This window comes from Pezoporus wallicus, unplaced genomic scaffold (genome assembly GCF_028554395.1).
Source record: "Pezoporus wallicus isolate ANWC-B61680 ecotype Strahan unplaced genomic scaffold, APGP_CSIRO_Pwel_v1 contig_11153, whole genome shotgun sequence".
NCBI classification, from domain to species: Eukaryota; Metazoa; Chordata; class Aves; order Psittaciformes; family Psittacidae; genus Pezoporus; species Pezoporus wallicus.
In genome coordinates this window covers 1,011,765-1,028,062 of record NW_026639099.1, presented here as the reverse complement: position 1 = coordinate 1,028,062, position 16,298 = coordinate 1,011,765, and the positions used below count along the sequence as shown (strand labels likewise).

The 16,298-nt window shown below is 45.5% G+C and overlaps 1 protein-coding gene across 1 annotated transcript; it reads right to left on the bottom strand.

Moving 5' to 3' along the window:
• Nucleotides 1-1,707: 1,707 nt before the first annotated feature.
• Nucleotides 1,708-15,571, bottom strand: DNAJC18 (DnaJ heat shock protein family (Hsp40) member C18). The gene is made up of 7 exons (XM_057413711.1): nucleotides 15,427-15,571; nucleotides 15,154-15,299; nucleotides 13,795-13,980; nucleotides 11,526-11,638; nucleotides 9,200-9,309; nucleotides 6,808-6,980; nucleotides 1,708-2,734 (listed from the first exon to the last, which is right to left on the bottom strand). Exons 1-7 carry the CDS (start codon nucleotides 15,462-15,464, stop codon nucleotides 2,610-2,612), a joined length of 891 nt encoding a protein of 296 aa, XP_057269694.1. The 5' UTR covers nucleotides 15,465-15,571; the 3' UTR covers nucleotides 1,708-2,609.
• Nucleotides 15,572-16,298: the final 727 nt, after the last annotated feature.

Here is a 16,298-nt window from a genome sequence, read left to right as displayed (position 1 = left end):
CACCTTGTAACAATGTCCCTTTTTCCCGTTAGGATCATAGAATCCCAGCCTGGGTTGGGTTGGAAGGGGCCTTAAAAGCTCATCCAGTTCCAACCCCCTGCCCATGTCTGGATGAGCTTTAAGGCCCCTTCCAACCCAACCCATTCTGATTTCAAGTTCTACTGCATGTATCACTAAAGCCATTTCAGAGCCCAGTGCCCTCACTCACAGTGCACACCACCATCATGCAAAACCGTTAACACCCTGGCTATGATCGCGCAGAGCACCCGACTGCTTTTTATATGAGACCTTCCAGTGTCATGTGTTTCAAAAAGCAATCTGTATCTCATGATATCTCCCCTCCAGCCTGGCCTCTTCCCTACTTGCAGAGAAGATGCCTAAAATTGTGCTTCTCCCACCTCCTTCGATACCTTTAGATGAAAGGTGCAGTCGATTTTATGTGCAAAGTACTATGGATGAATTGCTCTCCCCACCTGTATCCCTTTATACCTGTGGGAGCCAAACAGGGAAGATAACAAACCTGGAACAAAGCCCAATGCATTTCAAATACATTCTACAAACTATGTACTGTATAAAAAGCAACATTGTCTTTTTGGACACACTCATGTTATGTGCTCCTGTCCTGGGTTCAGCAGTGGCAGTCATTTTTCTCCTTGGTAGCTGGCGCAGTGCTGTGTTTTGACTTTCGGCCTGGTAACAGAGCTGATAACAGTGATGTTTTGGTTTGGCCAAGGACTTTGTGAGCCTCATGCTCTGCCAGGGAGCAGGGGAAGAGAGGAAGCAGAGACAGGACACCTGAACTAAACTTACCAAAGAGGTATTCCGTACCACAGCACGTCATGCCCAGGATGTAACTGGGAGTTAGCCAGAAGGGCTAGGGACCCTGGGGTTGGAGGAGGTATCGGTCAGTGCTTGGTCGGGCTGGGGGGGTGAGTTATGGGTCAGCTGGTGCTGAGGTGTTGTATTCTCTTCCCTTGTTATTTCCCTTATCATTATTATTATTGATGGTAGCAGTAGTGATCTGTGTTATACCTTAGTTACTAAACTGTTCTTATCTCAACCCGTGGGAGTTGCATTCTTTTCGATTCTCCTCTCCTTCCCTCCAGGAGTAGGGGGAGGGCAAGAAGAGGGGAAGTGAGTGAACGAGCTGCCTGACTGGGTTTAAACCACCACAGCTCCCCACTGGGAAACACGAGAACCGAGGCTGCCCGTCCTGCTGCCAGCCACATTCCTAATCTAGAGTAATCAAGGATTTTTGCCTGTAAAGACTCTCACACCAAAGCTGTTTCACAACCACCCCCTCCAAATGCTGTTTTACCAGCCTCTCCCTGTCCCGAGTGGCTGACAAACTCTGCTCAACTTCCCCAAGTATTCCAACAGGAAGCAAACGTTAACACAAAAACGCTGTCGTAAGGAGTCACTTTAGGCACAGGGGCAACAAGAGAGATGTGCTCAGTCCTAACAGACGTATATTTGCACATCAGGGAGGTGAGCACCACCTCTGCTGTCCTGCTTGGAGACATCCTTTGTGAGAACAGCTCAGTCCATGGGTGGCATGCACTCATGGCAACCCACCAGTGAAACTGGCTCAGGTGATGCTCAACTGGAGTAACACTGTCCTCTGTTCTGACAGGTACAACCCACCCTCAGCCTGCCTTAAAATGCCTGGTTTTGTAACAAAGGATCAAGAGAAAAACAGGACACTGCTACATGGATCTTTTTTCTTTGCAATACTAATATCTACAGTGAAACATTCATAACTGCTCAACAGAGTAAAAATATGCTACATCAAACCTGTACCAGAAAAAGCAGGACCCCTGTAACAGCTGGAGAAGAGTTTGCAGGTAAAAATGAGAATTAAACAGCCAGCCTGAAAATATGCCACTGGAAACATCTGAGAAAATAAATAGGGCTGTCCTTTCTCTGCAGCTCAACAGCTGCTGGAATTGGTGCAATTCATCTTCTGGTTTGATGTTGCTGTTGGGATCTTGGTGCCGTCTCACCACGTAGCAGCACAGGCACAGCCCTCCAGTCCAACAAGCCCGGTGTGAAGTCCCTCCAGGAGCAGGGAGTGTGCTCGGGTGCTCACCTGAAGCAGGTTCCTGTCTCTTGTGAAGGAAGCACTGCACATCACACTGAACAGGAAACCCAACAGGGAACACGCCGCCTTCCATCTACATTCTCATGAGAGCCCACTGCAGCAGCAGGGCCATGCGTTGGTCTGTGAGAGCACGCTGTTCCTGTGATCAGTGAGCTGCAGGTCCATGTCAAACACAGAAAGCAAAGACATTTGTCTGCCCTCCTGGGAAGCACACACTGTCTGGATGGCAGACAAACTACTGACGAGGAAGGGCTCCAAACTAATAATAGCGTTTCCCAGGGGATTCATTTACAAAGTGCCACTGGTCCTTGGAACCAATATAGTGTACAGTATATATTACAGCAAACACCAGCTCCGCAGCTTGTGTTGGCCCCTCTCTGCACTCTATGCAGAAGGACTCAAATATCCACACTTTTTACAATAGACTCCTTCCCTTTTTATACAAAGGAAAATAAAACCATAAGTTAAAACAGCAATAAATTAAAACTACAGAACGTGTGCGTCCTGGTCAGCCCCCTTTGTGCATTCCAATCAGACTGGAGAGCTTCTCACAGTGCTCAAGTTTCAGGGATTCTGCTTTCTGCTTTAACCGCTCGTCTCTGTACAGCTTGGCCAAATTTGACAAATCAGACTCTGAAAGATGAAAAAGAAGATACATATCAGGATGAGCCTGCTTTCAGTAACTGCTTCTCTGTGCTTTGTTATCCCTGTGGCTCGTGGGGGGTCTTTTTAATTCACTTTGTTTCAGTGAGACTGGGCATGTTAACATGCTCTAAAGAGACACCATGGAGTTTAACCAAGCTACTTAATGAAGACAAGAGTATTTTCCTAAGTGTTTGCAAACCCAATCCTCTCTAAACAGTGCACTAGCAGGACAATAACCAAACAAAACCCAAGACTGATTGTTAATCTATGAAGAAAACACACACTATAAAAGTATAGCTTGGAAGTCAGTTAAGATTTTAAATCATGTTAATGATCTAAAGCATAGGTGATTGCTTTAAGATATCTGTATATTGTTAAACTAATGGCATAAAAGGGGCTACACAGCACCTGTCTTAGGCAATACTGTCACTTACTTTGGAATCAGCTCTCATCCCACACTAATTCTTAGGGATGCAGAGGAGGGTCATTCCACAGGAATGACCAGGAAAGGCCAGTGTGCCCTTTCATTAACAACACAATCTCAAAGGTACTTTGCACATTTCTTTTTCTTCTTCTCAAAAGTAACATGAAGCTGCAATAGTCTCCTTGTTTCAGTTATTTCCCCCCCTCAACAATTCAGAGAATTTCTTTTGCTGATTAGCTAAGGAAATCCTAATATAGCTTTCTCCCTGAAGAATCCTTTAGATCCAGCACTAGACACACCTAAGAGAACTGCAGTAATTTGTTGCTGAAAAGGTCAGAATTTCCCTAAGCACTGGGTACCTGATGACACTCAACTTTTCAGAGCTTTTATACACCTTCAAGTCCCTCATTTAACAAAATTATTCAATAGGTCCTTTCACTCCTTAAGTCCTCTGTCCCTGTCCCACCGAAATTTAAAGCCATTTAAGCCTCCACCTATTTATCGAGAAGCTTTACAAACTGACAGGCACAACCATTTCATTGTAGATCGGGAATCAATTTTCAGGTTATATAACTCAAAATGCCATTCAAGTACTGCTGGGCACATAACCTTGACAAGCCTTCAGTAAAGCCAGACTCGGGTAATTGTCTCCTAATGCAGCGTCCCTGGAGCTCTGCAGTGAACTCCAGGGACCTTATTGGGCAGAGTTATTCACTGCAAATGGCTGCATTTCTGACAGCATTCACTCTGGCACATCTGTTTCTCGTGTTTTTCTATCTCCTACACAGATCTGTTTCTTTGAACTTTTTAAAGGAAGCCACATGCCCTTATTCTTGCTGTTTGCAGTTGCCTCTGATTTTCTACAGCTCGGAGCTCTTTGCAGTCTTACATTACAAATGTGCTAGCACAGCTGAACAATCTGTAAAACCTGGGATGTGCTGTTTGTACTCTATTAGGGATTTCAGAGGACCAAACCCCACAGCATACATAGCTTTTACACACTATTCTGCTGTGAAGGGAGGAGCAGTCTACTGCAGCAGTATAGAAGTGACCAGCTGAACAAGACACTGGTGCTTCAGTTACTTTTGCAGTTTTCATTAAGGTTGCTGGACACTAGGTCATGCTTTTCCAGTCATAAAGTCAAGGACTTTAAGAATCAAACTGTTCCTGTATAACTAATCTGTGTTCATTCTGTTGGTGCTAAAGAGAAATGCAGCTTCAGTAAAAGAAACAAACAAATGTACTATTAATAGACATTCAACTGACAAAAAGAGAGCAGCCCATGTGAAGTTAAACACTTAAACAAGAATTAACAGACCCAAGTTATGAAGCAACAGTTGACTAAGAACTGTCTCACCATCTCAGAAAACTCCTCCCCAGCAGTCCATCATGTACTCACAGTTTACTCAGGGTTTATTTTTACACACTTGGCTGTACTAAAGTTAGCAGAGCCTCAGCTGCGCTCGTTACCTGCTAGCTGGCCTAAATGACAGTCACTCTGAAAATGGTTTAGTTCTTTTTCCAACTATAGTGGTGTCCTGGGGCTACTGCAATTGTGGATGCTGTAAATACATCTGCAGATCTGTGACTAATAAAGCCTCGAAGTGTAAATTGCTCCAGAGGAGCACTGGTTTGCAGCCCTGTCTTAGCATTCAGTGCTGAGTCACCCCACCCTCTCTGACTTAGGCTCTTTTAGACTTGCAAACCCTGTTGCCTGTTTTGGGGCACAGCATTCCTCAGCTTGGTCTATGTGAAAGAGACAATTTGGCAACTTTCAGTTGCATAAGGTAAATTAAAAGGATTTTCTGCAAGAAATCTATTCCCTCTCTATAGCAAGCCTACACGCAAAGCCTACAGTTACAAACAGCCATATATACCTAGAGCACTGCTACTGCCAGCTACAGATGCTCAAAATCACAAGTCGAGCACATCAAAAACTAAGAGACTGTTTGGGGTTTTTACAGTCTTATATTAGGATCTTTTTAACTTCAGAGCCTACATCTACTCTTGAAAGCCAAGATGGGTAACTTTCATGTAAAATAAACCAGTCTCTGGATGACAACAAAACAACTCTCCCCATAAAAAACCTGGGAATAGTTTGGAGTCAGAAGCACGGACTGTTCCCTGCAGCACAACAAGGCTTGCTTAGACAAAGCATACACTTCCATAATGATGCAATGGGTGAAGAAACTATAAACAAGTGCAAAGAGACTTAGTGGTGGGCCAAGAACTGCTTTATATGGAGCAAATTAGAAAACCCTACTAGTGTGTTGAAGCAGCTCACCTGCTACTACTGAACATTTACACAGAAACAGCTTCTTACAGCTTCCTTTATGCACATTGCTAGTTAGTGTGATGGGTTCATCAGTTACAACATCCCAACTTCAGCTAGTCCTTGTATTTGATTTGTGCTGTTTTGTACAGTTCCAAAAGGAGCAGGGATTTGCTCAATGAACTAGATCAGTAGTAGTTAACAAGTAATACAGTATGAGGTTAAATAAAATATACATCCCCAATTGACTTAGGATCATAGAATCATAGAATAGTTCGGGTTGGAAAGGACCTTAAAATCATCTCATTCCAACCCCCCTGCCATGGGCAGGGACACCTCACACTAAACCATGTCACCCAAGGCTCTGTCCAGCCTGGCCTTGAACACCGCCAAGGGTGTTCAGGGGATGGAGCATTCACAACTTCCCGGGGCAACCCATTCCAGTGCCTCACCACCCTTAAAGAACTTCTTCCTTATATCCAATCTAAACTTCCCCTGTTTCAGTTTTAACCCGTTACCCCTTGTCCTATCACTGCAGTCCCTAATGAAAAGTCCCTCCCCAGCATCCTTATAGTCCCCCTTCAGATACTGGAAGGTTGCTATGAGGTCTCCATGCAGCCTTCTCTTCTCCAGGCTGAACAGCCCCAACTTTCTCAGCCTGTCTTCATATGGAAGGGAAAGAAACAAGGGAATCTTTGGCAGCAAGAATTATTCTGAATGCTCACATTCTGTGCTCCCCTTTCAGCATTCAATTCTTGTTTTTAAAAGACAATCTTGACTATGGAGAAAAACATGATCTCAAAGTCATCTAAAGATAGAAAATGCAAATAAGCACACAAAATAAGCATGAAAACATGCTCTCTGAAAACTGATACCAGTAACACAGGCCACTGCAGGATAACCATAGGCACTTGAATAGGCTGTGGGCTCTCATCTAGGGAAGTGTTGAAGAAAAAGTTAATTGTCTTGTGGAGCCAATAGAAGCAAAAACGATTCTGCTCCAGCAAAGGAAATGTGGAATAGGTGATGTCTCAAGGTCTTTTCTAGCCCTCACAATGTTAGAGCAAGATAAATGTGGATGATTGTATGTTTAAAACATCATCACTAAGAGTTATTGAAGCATAAAATCTGAGTGGAAAAAAATATCTCAAAGGGTGAGATCTACTTTCTACTTGTCTCTCCAAATCACCTAAAATGAGTTCTGACAGACTCTCAAGAATAGCAATAGCAGATGTGACAAATACCAGTGCAGAGATGTTACAAGCATCAGAAACTGAGGCTAAACCCAGCAGTGCCTGGTGAAGCACAGCCATTCCCCAACTACCCAGGGGTCGCAGGCACACACCTATAACAAAAGGAACTTACTTTGCTGTTTCTCCTTCCAGCAGCTGGTCTGAATGTAGTCTATGTAATCTTTTTCAACGGTTTTCTCTAGCTCTTGAAGTTCTGCTCCTTGATAATTCCTCTCAAAGTTTTTATCAACGTAGTAAGGCACCTGCAAGTTCTCGGTTTCTCTACTAATCACATGGCCTATGGACCTATGGAAAAATGGAGAAAAGAGGGGGGATAGCAGTTTAAATATAAAGAAATCAGGAGGTGTTTCTCCATATCAGCATTTCCAGAGGACAGTGCTCACAACAGCTTCTTTACAGTTATTTTCTGCAGCACTACAGCTCCCTCAGCCATCCCATAAGGAAATTACAAGTTTCAGGCGCAGCAAATTGTACACTACAACCAGCATTCACCCCCACCCCTGCTAAAACCACAGGGAAATATCCAGTGTTTGGTGATCTCTACAAAGAAGTGACTCTGAGCTGACACTGTTCTTTGCACACACAGTGTGTGTTCTCAACAGCTCAGTCAAGACACTTCCAAAACATCAGAGCAAATTTTATCTGTGAACAGCAGCTCCACACACTTTCCTCTGTTTGCTGATAATTTCTGTCAAGCCAGGTCCAGAAATCCATGGGAATTGGTAGCAAATGTAGAGATTACAGAAAGACATGTAGCTCTTGAACTGCTCAGGGCACAATACAACTGGATCTGGATCTTCTCAATTTCTGGATCCCTTAGTAGAAATAAAAATTAGCAGGGCAGAATGTAGCTGGGTTTTTATAGGGTTTTATAATCATCATTAAGCAAAGTGGGGCATGGAATATCCCAAAGTGGGTAGAATTTCCCACTCTGACACAGCCACTGGATTAAAGCATTTTTGTACCCTGAACTTCCTTATTTAAGCAAAGATACCCAGGCATTCTTTCAAATCACTGCCCAGAGAAAGAGGCAGGCAGCCAAAACACAAAGGTTACACTCTACTTGATGGAACTCAGTTCACTCCTTCCACTTCCTGGACTCCTTCCCTCTCACTATGTCTCAGAGGTGTATGCTCTCTTTATATATATATATAAATAACATACATATATTATATATATAAAACCCAATTTCTTTCAGTTTTTAGGCTGTTAGGTTTCTCTACTTGATGGAACTCAGTTCACCCCTTCCATTTCCTGGACTCCTTCCCTCTCACCATGTCTCGGAGGTGTATGCTCTCTTTATATGTATATAAATAACATATATATATATATATATATATATATATATATATATATATAAAAAAAAAAACCGATTTCTTTCAGTTTTTAGGCTGTTAGGTTTTTCAAGGATATGATTTAGAGAAGCAGGGTAAGTGTGTGCCAGGCTCAGGCCTGGCTATCTCAAATCAACAGGCAAAGGGGAGGTTGGGAAGGAAAGCAGGAGAGATTAGCTGCTCAGGGACACTGTGGGAGGGTTCACATGGCACTGCCAGATAGCAAAAACATTCGCTGAAAAAAACCCAAACCCAAACGAGCCAGAAAACAACCACCCTCCTATTCTCACACTGGGTCTACACACTGACATCTTGTGGTAAACAACGATAAAGGGTGTTGGGCTACTATGACAGTGCAGGTAATACGGGCCTAAACCCAAGCAGTTCTACTAGAAGGCAGCAAGGGGTGTGTTTGGAGCACTCTGCTACTGCTGTGCGCAGCAGGTTCTCCAAAACCCACAGGATCCCTACTTCTGTGGCAGCAGGAGCTGGTGAAGGTGACTGAAGTGAGCTCTGTCTCATCAGAGAGCTTCCTCCCCTCTTCCCAACACTGGATGCTGAGAAGAGCAAGTTTTTTCCTCTGCCTCCCTCAGATTCCAGCAAGTCTGGTGGTGTCCGCCTGCTTCCAGAGCTGACCAGTTCAGCTTGGCCTCTGCAACTCCAGGGACCTGCTTCCTTACAGATGTTAAACCTGGCCATTACAAGGCTTTAATGATTTGTGGAGCTTGACAATTCTTCCCATGGAATTCAAGCTCCAGAACACATTTGGATTTATGCTTCATTTTGTTACTGCTCTCCATAGGAACTCCAGTGGTGGTCCCACAGACCCCTGGGGCTAGGCAGATGACAGCTGAGCAGCACTGTACCTGAGCTACACCCACCTTCCTGACACTGCATCGCTGTGCAAAACCATTTCAGGCCAGTTGAGAAAGCTTTCTGGCTCAGTGCCTGTTTCTTCAGCACACAGTGTTAATAAAGCTCACCAGAACTAACTTCACAGCTATAATGCTTAAGAGAACTTGTTCATAGGGATGGTTGGTGTTCCCATATTTACAAATTGATAGTGCTTTCTAGAAAGAACACAGCACTAACATGCATTTTGCTCTCAAGTCCAACTTCACTTAATCTCAAAGACTGAAAAGCAGAACAACGTGGTTTGGAATGACTTACGATTTGTAGAACAAGCTGTAGGGTGGGTTTGTGGCCATCAGCTGAGTTATAACTGACACAATTATGATGATGAAAACTGGCATCAACTGAATAAATGCAGAATATGAATTCTGAAAACAACAACAATAATTAGCAGTTAAGAAGAGATAGAGATGGGAAAGGATGCATCTGTCCACAGAAACCAGGCTATCTATCACAGACCAACAGTGTAAACTAAAGAGGAAGTGCTTTTGAATTGAGAGATGACATATTAATTTCAAAATAACCTTTATTAAGAATCTCAGCAAACTCTTTCGAGCCATTTGCTTTCAATTATATTTTCATGACCTGTCTTTCATCCACAGCTCCCTTCAGAAGGTCACAGATGCCCACAGCACAGTAACCAAACACAATCCAAACTAAAGGAACACCCTGCAATTCCCACTGGGCATCTTCTGAAGTTTGCTACATGCATTCTAAAAATCCCCATTTCAGTTTCATGGATAACATGGGTGAAAAGTGAAGGGTTAAGAGACTGTACGTGGTGTAACTTCAGTCAGGATGCGCTTGGGGTTTTGTCTGAATGAATTTTGAACATAGAGTGGTAAAAAATATCAAAGAGAAAAAAAGAGACCTTTATTTCTGCTCTTAATTTCTAAACTGGCTTCTCAAATGCCTTTTCTTATCAGGAGCAAAATATAACATGCACCTATTTAGGCTTTGCTCTCTGCCCTGAGATAGCAACAAAGATACCTGACATTGCAGTAGGTGGACTCCTTTGCCCTAGTGGAGCTGTCCTTGAGCTCTATCAGGGCTGATTTTTCAGAGCCTGACAATAAGAGACTCACAGGGAAAAATTAATCTTCCTTGGGGAATGATCTCATTAGTTTAAAGGCTGACTCTGGAGGAAGATGTCTGCAAGGCAGGTGGCATGTGTGTATGTGTGCCAGCAACAAATGACACCCTATGTGTTTCACTGGGAGGCAGTGGAGAACAGTGATGAGTGGTGTGCCCCAGCGGTCAGTCCTGAGATTGTCCTTTCTGGGCAGTGGGATTGAGCAGCCTGAAGTTTGCCAACACCAAGCTGTGTGGTGCAGTCACACGTTGGAGGTAAGGGACAGGATCCAGAGGGACCTGGGCAGGCTGCAGAGGTGGAACCATGTAAACATGACCCTGCACATGGGTCGGGGCAATTCCCAGCACGAACAGAGGCTGGGGGTAACTGGATGGAGCAGCCCTGAGGAGAAGGACTTGGGGGTCTTGGTCAATGAGAAGCTCCCCATGACCGGGCTTCAGTGTGCGCTTGAGCCCAGAACCCCCCCAGTGTGCTGGGCTGCACCCCCATAGGGTGAGCCGCAGTCGAGGGAGGGGATCCTGCCCCTCTGCTGGGCTCTGGGGAGACCCCCCCTGCAGTCCTGATCCAGCTCTGGGGCAGCAGCACAAGAGGGATGTGGAGCTGTTGGAGTGAGCCCAGAGGAGGCAACGGAGATGCTGTGAGGGCTGGAGCAGCTCTGCTCTGGAGCCAGGCTGAGAGAGCTGGGCTGGGTCAGCCTGGACAAGAGAAGGCTCCTGAAGGGGAGACCTTAGAGCAGCTCCAGTGCCTAAAGGGGCTGCAGGAAACCTGGAGAGGGGCTTTGGACAAGGGCCTGTAGGGACAGGACAAGGGGAATGGCTTTAACCTGCCAGAGGGGAGACTGAGATGAGCTCTTAGGCAGAAGTTCTTCCCTGTGAGGGTGCTGAGGCGCTGGCACAGGGTGCCCAGAGAAGCTGTGGCTGCCCCATCCCTGGCAGTGTTCAAGGCCAGGTTGGACACAGGGGCTTGGAGCAAGCTGCTCTGGTGGAAGGTGTCCCTGCCCGTGGCAGGGGTTGGAACTGGATGAGCTTTGAGGTCTCTTCCAACACAAAACAATCTGTGTATCCCAGACTCATCTTGCCCTGTGCTGGACGAAGCCTGTGCAGCACCTGCATAGAAGTTGTGAGCTAATTTACTGAAGAATTAAATATGCAGTGAGGACAAGCCAGTACTTCTGTGTGCATTAGCTATCCACATCTGGACTAATTATTGCTGGATTACCAAACCATTAGAGCCTGCAGAAAGCAATCACCAGCAAAACACCAGTGACAGAAATCCCAGGGCCTGTAATCCTATCAATTCAATGTATTTTTAAAGTAGTGATGAATTAAAGACCATCTAGTTATTGTTGAAAACATCCATTTTGGCTGCAGTGCTGGAAGACAAACACTGAGTGTTTAGGAATGGGAAGGTCTGTCCTGGCTTCAGATGTGCAAGTTGACCCCTCTACCATGGTGAAGTACTTAAACCCAAGAGATCCCTCCTCCTGGCTACCTGTGGCCTAGTTTCCTCCTCCTCTTGCTCCTGTGTCCATGCTCTTTCATTCCGGTGCCTCTGTGGATAATAGTGTGTGTCTCTGGCTACATTTGAGAACATGTGGATATTTCCTGTTAACAGAAACCAAGAGAGAGCCATGATGTTTACTCAGTTGCTGGTACTCAGCCCTACTTCTCAGTTTCTAGTTGATTATCCAGGCTTATACTACCCAGCCTACATTAGAGCTGTGAGACCTTAGATTAAAAAGCACAAACACACCTTGGATCTAAATGTCAAAAGAAATATGTTGCTCCAAAAAGTGTACCAGAGAAATTGCAAAGTTTGCCCCAAGTCCATGTTAATTTAAATCAAACTGCAGAAACATGCCACACTTTTTGTTACTCTATCTCATATTTTAATACTGGGTTGGTCATATCCACTTGCAAGTCTGTAGCTTGTGTTGCATCCCCAGGCTGTAAGCAGGAAAAGTGATTTGCTTCACCAGGCTCAGGGCATGAATTATGGCTTTCCATAATTACTCAGTATGGTCTTCTATGCTCTTTTCTACTTATTATTCTTTCAAGCTATTAATAGTTTCACTTAATGATTTTATATTAAGGAAAGAGATTTAAAAAATAGCCTTTTGAGTAACAAAGGAGAACAATTCAGGATTTCCTTTCTTGCACACTGAATGCAGTTAATTTATTTATAAGAATTCTAAAATGAGGAAAGAATTGCATCTGCTGTTTCGATTTGAAGCTTGAATTTGATTTTATCACCATATGAATATCTTAATAATGGCTGTGCTCTCCCCTTTTGCATTTCAGAATGTTTTTGTATTAGAGAATGGAAATTCATGACCTTACCATAACAACAGAAATGCAAATCTATTTTTAAGCCCTGGGAAAGAGGTTACATTATTTTATGCTCTTATACTGTCCTTTCTCTTCATTTCCCCAAGAATTCTGCAAGAAACCAGTCGGAAGTGACTTTTGCTATTGTGTCAAAACATCTGTTTCCTTGCTTGTTCCAAGGTTTGTCCAAGGGGCCTGGCATGTTTGCAGGCAGTGCTCCAACAGAGACACAACCGCGGGGAGGGGTGTTAGAAAGAATGTGTCTTTCTTGACCAAAAGTTTGTTTCTCTCATGCAACCCTGCTCAGACAGTATTCTACCAAGCTGTGAAAAAACAGAAGCAAGTGTGGGAGGGGAAGAATGGCTTCTGCAGGGAGCCTAGAAAACATTTTCCCAAATTCTACATTTCTCAAAGAATTCCTGTCAGCAGTTTCTTTCCTTTCACGCGCATTTATTTTTTGTAAGTTCAGCCTGTAGCCTCTAACCATTGTAACGTCTTAAGTCTAAAAGGTGAGCAAATTGACAAGAGTGCTAAAGCACTTTGCTGCCAGGAAGACCCTGAGCTCAGCACACCTTTCAGATTTACTTTAATCCAAACCTGTATTCCACTGATCTTCCAGTACTTTTGTATTTGTACTACAAATACAAAAGCTGAGGCTGGACTGAGACATGCACGGAGCTACTACAGGTATGGATCTACTCTTCAGTTACTGGATCCTGCATATCCAATAACAGCCTTTCCTGGCAGGCATCACTTTCTCAGCTAAGAGGTTTTCATTTCTTTACAGTATACAAGCTGCTGCAAGCCAGATGAACTCCTGTGTTTTCCTAGTTAAAGGGGTGCTGAGACCACCACACCAGGAGCTGCTGCCATGCACACTGGAACACAGAAAGTTGTCTTGAGTATTGCACCATTAGCAAAGATACCTCTGATCCTTTCCCAGTCACACTTTATTTTACCTCCCATACTATTGCTGGCTTTTGACAATGGAGGGAATAAAAGCAACAACAAAAAGAAGGGTCTACAGCTACAGCTGGTATTAAAATGCTGCCTAGCGAAGAATTACACAGCCTAACTAACCTCTTGCCAGACTAGTGTTCTTACCCCTAATGTACTGACAAATTTCAAGAGAGGCTAGGAGGTTTGGGACTTGCCCCAGCAGCAACAGCCTTTACTGTGTTGGCAGCTCTCTGTGCTAGAATTCCTGCACAACAACCCTGGGTTTTGACAACACTTTGTGGGAAACAGAGCTGCTAAAATCTTAAGTTTAAACTGTACATTAAAGGAGCTTTTCCAGGCACAAACACCTAGGAAGGAAGAAAAGAGCATATCCAAAAAGTTTTTTTCCCTTTTCAGATGTACTGAGAGCAGCTGAACTTCCTTTATGGCCTAGTGTCAGTTCATTGCATGTCAAAAACACTGCAGATACTGACCTGTAGGAAAGTGCCCACCAAAAAACACATTGAATATTTCTTCTGGTGTAATGTCTGCTTCGAATTCTGTGTAGTAATTGTAGTGCCTGGGCTGGCCAGTGCTGACATGCTCCTGGTCACTTCCGAATTCATCGTATCGTAATCTTTTCTCAGGGTTGCTCAGAACTGCAAAAGCATTTCCTATTGCTGGAGAGGGAATGAAAAGAAGTGTTACACAGCTGTATCATGCAGTATTTCAGATGTCAGACTTCTATAAGCAGAGTAGCAATAAAGCCCACATGGGCACGGGAAATTTGTGCTTGACCAAAGATTGAGTTACTTTTAAAAGAGTAAAAAAAAGTGCTACAACACTGATGTTACCAGTGATGGAATTTATTTTCTGCTATCCCTGATATCAGGAGAAACACAAGAGTGTTAAAGTGTACAGAGAGAGCTGAAGTGTTTGTAAAACTGAGGTGAGAGAATCCACTTCAGCCAAGAGCCTGAGTGAGGAGGTAACATGCTATCAGATCAAACTAAGCACTGATCGAGAAGTGCGCTTCCATATAATACAGAGTTAATAACTCCAGAGGCTAATTAAAATGCAGAACCCTATTCCAAGTTTTTGTCTCCAGTGAAGGTGTACGGCAGATCTATGTCACACTTCACATCAAACCATCCCAACCTCTTCGGTTCATCATCTTCCTTGACCTTTGACAGAACATGGCTGTAAACAAGTTCATAGAGAAATACAACCCTAGCACAGAAACACAAAGAAAAGCCCTTCAGAAACTCCTTCTAACAGTCTATGAATGGATATCTTACTTTCTTCCTGCTGCCTTGCAGTGCTGGTGCAGACAGCTGCAACACAGCTCCCAGAGAGCACATGATGTCAGTTTAGATGCTGTAACATTGTCATAGCATCGCTGCTGTCTAAACAGGTTTAGATTGCGAGGTTACTGAAAAGACCAGACACAGAACACTGGACTCCAACTTCAAACGCTTGCATGTATATATGTATGTGTATATATAAAGGGTTTATTTATGACACAGAGTGGGTATTGATTACACAACACCACACTCTCCTGCACGGCCACTACTATTTCCAAGCATTGTTCTGAGCCTTTAGCAGTATCTAAGAATGAAATTCGGGATATGTTTTCATTTGCTTCCAACAGAAATCTCTATTTTGAGGATTAAAAGGCAAACCTTGCCGAGCAGCAGCAGGGTTTTGTGGAGATGGGCAGATCTGTCCGTGACACTACCAAGCTATGTGGGCCTGCATGATGCCTTTATATAAGGTGCACAAGGGTACGTCTAGGGGGCCTGCCCTCATCTCCTTGCTCTGCGGCTGCAGGACCGGGGCCCGCCTGCCCTCACCTTTGAACGCCTCCGTTGCTCCGGGGGCACGGTTCTTGTCAGGGTGGAATTTGAGGGCCAGTTTGCGGTACGCTCTCTTCAGGTCTTCCTCGCTGGCATCCTTCTCCACCCCCAGGATTTCATAGTAGTTCCGACACCGCTTTATCCTGGAAGCGCACACAGGGTTACCTCACGGCCTCTCCCCACAGACCCGCCGCAGCCGCACCCCCCCCCCCCCCCCCCCCCCATGGCTCGTCCCCCGCTGCTCTCCCGCCGCCGCCCCGGCCCCCTCACCGCCGCACGCCGTCCAGCTGCTCCGCCGTGTAGGTCATGGTGGCCGCGGCGGGCCCCGGGGCAGCCCGCCCGCCCCTCCGTCCCTCCCTCACAGCCCGGCGGCCCGGCCCGCCCGCGCCGCCATGTTGTGCGCGGAGGCGGCGGCCGCGCGGGGGCCTCTGGGTAGGGGAGGCGCGGTGGGGGCTGCAGGACCGGGGGTACCGGCGGCATGGCGGGCGGGGGGGGTCTGGGCCTGTGTGCTGCCGTGTGTCCGGGGAGAGCTCAGCGCAGGGACAGCGGCCATAGGGAATGTTGTCCCTGCATCAGTGCTAACGCCGCCTTCCTGCCTTGGCAGGGCTGTGGTAGATGATCATAAGCTGTTGCGTTGAGGCTGGAAGGAGCCCACGGGAGCGCCCCAGTGCCTCCTGGCCAAGCTTTGGTTGGAAACCCACGGTGGGCTTGTCCTGTGGCTCCTTCCAGCTGCATCCGTGCGCTGCTGGTTGTTGCCTCATCCGTGGGGCAGTTAAAGCAGCGCTAATGCTCCTTAAGGAGTGGTGTGCGGGAGCTGCTGACTTGCACCAGTGTGCTTTTGTGGGAGCACAGCAGCTCGGAGGAGGCCTCGCGTGAGCAGCAGCGAATGGAAGTTGGGGATCATGTCACCTCTGGTGCTGATTCCTGTGGAACTTGGCTTTGGGTGCAAACTGGTTTCAGAATGGAGCAGGTGCGAGTTATTTGTGGGTGGAAAGAAGGTTAGGTTAGTATGGGAAGAAGCAGGTCAAAGGAAGGAGAACTAAAGCAGCAGGAGGGTCCCACAGGGCAGCCTTTAGAGGTCTGGGGAGATGTGTCTGCCCTCCTGCAGACATTTAACATTAGTTAAAGCTGGATACTCACTG

What these genes read in the sequence shown, in the direction of transcription:
- DNAJC18 (XM_057413711.1), bottom strand. Translation starts at nt 15,464, where the DNA reads ATGACCTACACGGCGGAGCAGCTGGACGGCGTGCGGCG. An exon ending in CAGCTGGACGGCGTGCGGCG is followed by an intron (nt 15,300 to 15,426) that starts GTGAGGGGGCCG and finishes GTGCGCTTCCAG; the next exon opens with GATAAAGCGGTGTCGGAACT. An exon ending in CTGGAAGGAGAAACAGCAAA is followed by an intron (nt 2,735 to 6,807) that starts GTAAGTTCCTTT and finishes TTCATCTTTCAG; the next exon opens with AGTCTGATTTGTCAAATTTG.